Genomic DNA, 4,293 nt, shown 5'->3' on the forward strand with positions numbered 1-4,293 from the left:
GGTCTGCGCGCAACCACTGCGCCAGTATAAGCTCAATATACGCGCAATAACACCATGTGCTCGGCCAATCTAACTCGAGGCTCAATTAGCCATCGCTTGATGCCAGGTTTTCTCGTTGTCTGTGTTGTTCACAGTGTAGAAAGCCTTTGATCTCCTCGACAGCTACAAGCTACAGCCCCAATGTCTTATTCAGCTGTGCGCAATACAAACTACGACGGCAATTCAGAGGCAGCAGGTATACTGCGCTGTTTTCTTAGGTGCGCCAAGTTCCCAGAGATTGGGGCTCGCCTCGCCAAACGTTTTGACACATTGTGAGAAATATCCGCATTGTATCCTTGTAAGCTGTCAACATCATCGCTGTAAGTAATGGACCAAGCGGGGCTGCACTGCGAAGGATCCGTATTAACAAGCCATTAGACTCATATTTCGTTTTAGTGAACATTTAAGCCAATCATTTCATCCAGTGCAGTTTCACTTGTTTCATTTTGTACAAACGAATGTCAGTAGGCTCGAATGTCAATAGGCTATCTTGAAACAGGAGCAGAATAAGGCACAATTAGTATCAAGAAAATGACACAAGGAGAATTTAAAGAATATTCAGTTTTTTCACTTGTTTTCAAAAAGATTTAGGAGACTTGTAATGGATATTTTTTGCAGTATAGGCTATTCACCAATAGCCTATTATTTTCCCATACACGATTACATGCATGCTGTTGACATCGGGGCCTTTTTAATACTTAAAGTTATGTTAAGTTTTTTTTTTTTTTTTTTTTTTTTTAACTGCTTAACGTCTCTAATTTCATTACAAGCAAAGCCTTCATGGCCTAAACCCTGCATGTTGCCTATAGACCCGCTGTAGACCAGACTAAGAACTTTTGCACCACAATGCCCATCTGTTGTTTGCCGAATTGAAGTGCATGCGGCAGTAACTTTTAACGGTCAAAATTTGGCCCGCGGGGGCAAAACGGTTCACGACATTGCGAAGTGGTGTCAATTGTGTAATTACTGTTTTAATGAGCTTTGGCAAACACGGACACCCTCTGCACGGCACCTTCAGTGATGAGTTAGGGGTGTTTAGAGGGGGCTTACCGCTCTAATGTGAATTCACTGGGCTTGAAATGTTACACCTTCCTTTGCAGCTGGGCTGCATCTGCAACGCTGTTGTCTCCACAGTAAAAATTGGCCTGCATACTCCTACACAAGGTCAACCTCTTTCTCTGCACAGTTTGACAAAACAAAACAAACCCTCCTCGAAATGTATGTCTTAATACTTGTGTCATTTTCATTATCAGCTAAAATTAACTTGATACCTGGAGGCCATTTTCAGAATACATCATGCCAAATGAAACACTAAGTATAGGGTGTTGGAAAAAAACATAGGTGAAGGTCATATGCTGGTTCAAGCTGCAAATGTTCCCATCCTCTTAGAACATTCCCAAGCATTGTATTCATCTTGGCCTTGCAGGAGAAGGGCCATTGGAAGGAGAGAGCGGTGATGAGTGGGAAAACACCAGTAAGTGCAGATGTGGGAAACTCTGCAGGGTACTGGGGGGTGCGAGGCAGTGGGCTGGGAGGGAGCTCAGCTAACCCCAGCCTGCCTCCTGGCTGGGCCAATGGGCCATGGTAATTAGATCTGGCCAATGTGGGCCCTGGGCTCTGGCCTGGGGGCATATAAGGGGGGCCCGGGGCAACAGCCCCCTCATATCACTCAGAGGTCTCCTCTCTCTCACCCCACTGCTCTACCCAGCAGAGATCCCTCCTTGCTTCCGTCCATCTATCCATCCATTCAGCCTTCCTTCCTTCCTTCCACCACAGCACCAGCGGACAAGCCATGGACGTCTTCTCCCCATCCCAGGTCTTCTATGACAGAGCCTGCGCCTCGTCTCCGGACAGCCTGGAGTTCGGCCCCGGCGGGGAGCTGGCCGGCTCCGAGGAGGACGAGCACGTCCGGGTGCCGGGAGCCCCTCACCAGCCGGGACACTGCCTTCAGTGGGCCTGCAAGGCCTGCAAGCGCAAGTCCAGCACCGTGGACCGCAGACGGGCCGCCACCATGCGGGAGCGCCGGCGGCTCAAGAAAGTCAACCACGCGTTCGAGGCTTTGCGTCGCTGCACCTCAGCCAACCCCAGCCAGCGGCTGCCCAAGGTGGAGATCCTGCGCAACGCCATCCAGTACATCGAGAGCCTGCAGGACCTGCTGCGCGAGCAGGTGGAGAACTACTACGCCCTGCCTGGAGAGAGCAGCTCGGAGCCGGGGAGCCCGCTGTCCAGCTGCTCCGACAGCATGGTGAGACCCACATCCTCGCTGCCTCCTCATGCTCACATCTGGTTCATGGCTGGTTCCAATCTTGCAGGTCCTATAGCTGTCAAAGCAATGGCACCTCAGAGAAATGAGGATTATACCGCATGCTAGACAGGCATTCATGTTGTAAGACCCTGAAAAGGCCTTTGCTGTTGATCAAGCTATCTTCAGATGCCTGTACCAGTGTTACAGATTGGAAACTTGCTGCCTCATTACCATGCAGAGTAGCTTGTTAGACTTGAAATGGAGTCAGCAAATTTCCAATTCAGAAACCTATTAATCAAATAAGATTGTTTTGGTTGGTTCGCCCCAAGACCTCAATTACCATGCTTCTCCATGCATGTCATACTCTCCCTTCATTCTTTCATACAAACATCTATTTTGCAGTCTCACTTGTATCTGATCGGAGTTTAAAATACCAGGTCTGTCTTTGGCTCTGCGTGTGTGATTCTGGTTACTATTGGTCAGACGGGGTTAGCTCTTCTCACCAATCATCTGAAGGTGACACTCTACCATCTAATACAACAGAACTTGTAATGGTGGATGGTGTAATGGCTTTCCCACCACCGGACACTTTATAGCCCTAATAAACCCGGCTAAATCCACCTTACTGAAGTCTGGCAGGAAAGACTGGGTGCTTTTCTGCATTCCATCCTGACTGCATGTTCTGCGCCGCTGCCAGGATTTTCTGCAGATTTACTGGGAGAAAGTGTCATCTTGCACAAACTGGTGTTGCTTCCACTGATACAATCGATTGGCCACGCTCGGAGCGGGGCAGGGTATGGGAGTAGACGCTGCCACTTTGGCTTTAAGGTGGATGTGAAATAAAGAACCCCATAACCTTGGAACGCAGGATTTATTGCCCTGTCCGAAATATCATGAATTGCATCGATTTTTTTGGTACTTTGTTTTACTTCATACTCTATTTATACAAATGATCATTTTCTGTCTTGTTTTCTGCAAGAATGGGAGGGTGAATCAAGCACTTCAATGGGCAATTCTGAATGAAATGACTGATGGTGCGTGCATTATGTTATGATTATACTCATTCTGTTTTGATTTCTCATTTCCTTCCAGGCGGACTGCAACAGTCCTGTGTGGCAACAGTTGAATGCAAACTACAGCAGCAACTATTCTTATGCTAAGAACGGTAAGACCTTTTTCACATCACTGCGGGCGTTCACACAAGCATAGTGCTATCACAAACTCATAACTGCATGGTAGATTTATTTTTATTTTTACATTTATGGAAGGTTTTGTTGCTTCTGGATATCTTGATATTACCCAGATTTCAATTGAATAGAAACAAAGAAACTGAGATTGTGATAAAAACATATTTTATTTATACTTACAATAAATAAATAAATAAAACATAGTAATTTTAAGAAAAAAACATTCTGTTCATACATTGAATATATGTATTGATTTGTCTTAATTATACTAATTTTGTGTTTATTTCTGTATTATTTGGATTCAAAGTCATATTTAGCCAAATCTATTGTATCAGTTGAAATGATCCTCATAGTGACATCCAGACTGACTCTCTCTCTCTCTGCCCCCCTTCTTCCCATATCAGAGAGTTCGGGTGATAAGGCGGTCGGCGCCTCCAGTCTGGAGTGTCTGTCCAGCATCGTGGACCGTCTGTCCTCGGTGGAGGCCGGCGCTCCGGCCTCTCTGAGGGACATGACCACCTTCTCCCCCTGCAGCTCCGACTCCCAGCCCTGCACACCGGAGAGCCCCGGGTCCCGGCCCGTCTACCACGTCCTGTGAGGGAAATCTCGTCCCGACGCGGGATATAACACTGCCACAGGCGCCAGACAACACCTTAATTCACAACAAGAACAAGAAGAAGAGTTAAGACCCAGCTTTGTGCAAATCTGAAGCAAACTCAGCAGTATCTGAGGGACTGTGGCAAGCACCGACCGGCTTTTTATATTGTACATAAGATTGTAAATATGTAATGTAAATACCCATTTATTCTATACATGCTATTA

General features: G+C 46.7%; 1 protein-coding gene across 1 annotated transcript; it reads left to right on the forward strand.

Moving 5' to 3' along the window:
- Positions 1–1,640: 1,640 nt before the first annotated feature.
- myf5 (myogenic factor 5) lies at positions 1,641–4,069 on the forward strand. The gene is made up of 4 exons (XM_071512212.1): positions 1,641–1,768; positions 1,822–2,284; positions 3,377–3,449; positions 3,876–4,069. Exons 1-4 carry the CDS (start codon positions 1,641–1,643, stop codon positions 4,067–4,069), a joined length of 858 nt encoding a protein of 285 aa, XP_071368313.1.
- Positions 4,070–4,293: the final 224 nt, after the last annotated feature.

The sequence above is a fragment of the Centroberyx affinis genome, unplaced genomic scaffold, assembly GCF_046629955.1.
Source record: "Centroberyx affinis isolate AG114_WGS23_722 - 3 ecotype Tasmania unplaced genomic scaffold, CSIRO-AGI_Caff_v1 ptg000277l_1, whole genome shotgun sequence".
Classification (NCBI taxonomy): domain Eukaryota; kingdom Metazoa; phylum Chordata; class Actinopteri; order Beryciformes; family Berycidae; genus Centroberyx; species Centroberyx affinis.

Excerpts from the sequence above, each read along its gene's own strand:
- myf5 (XM_071512212.1), top strand. The coding sequence starts at position 1,641 with ATGTGGGCCCTGGGCTCTGGCCTGGGGGCATATAAGGGGGGCCCGGGG. Across the intron at positions 1,769-1,821 it reads AGAGATCCCTCCTTGCTTCC|CGGACAAGCCATGGACGTCT; the intron begins GTCCATCTATCC and ends CCACAGCACCAG. Across the intron at positions 2,285-3,376 it reads CCAGCTGCTCCGACAGCATG|GCGGACTGCAACAGTCCTGT; the intron begins GTGAGACCCACA and ends ATTTCCTTCCAG.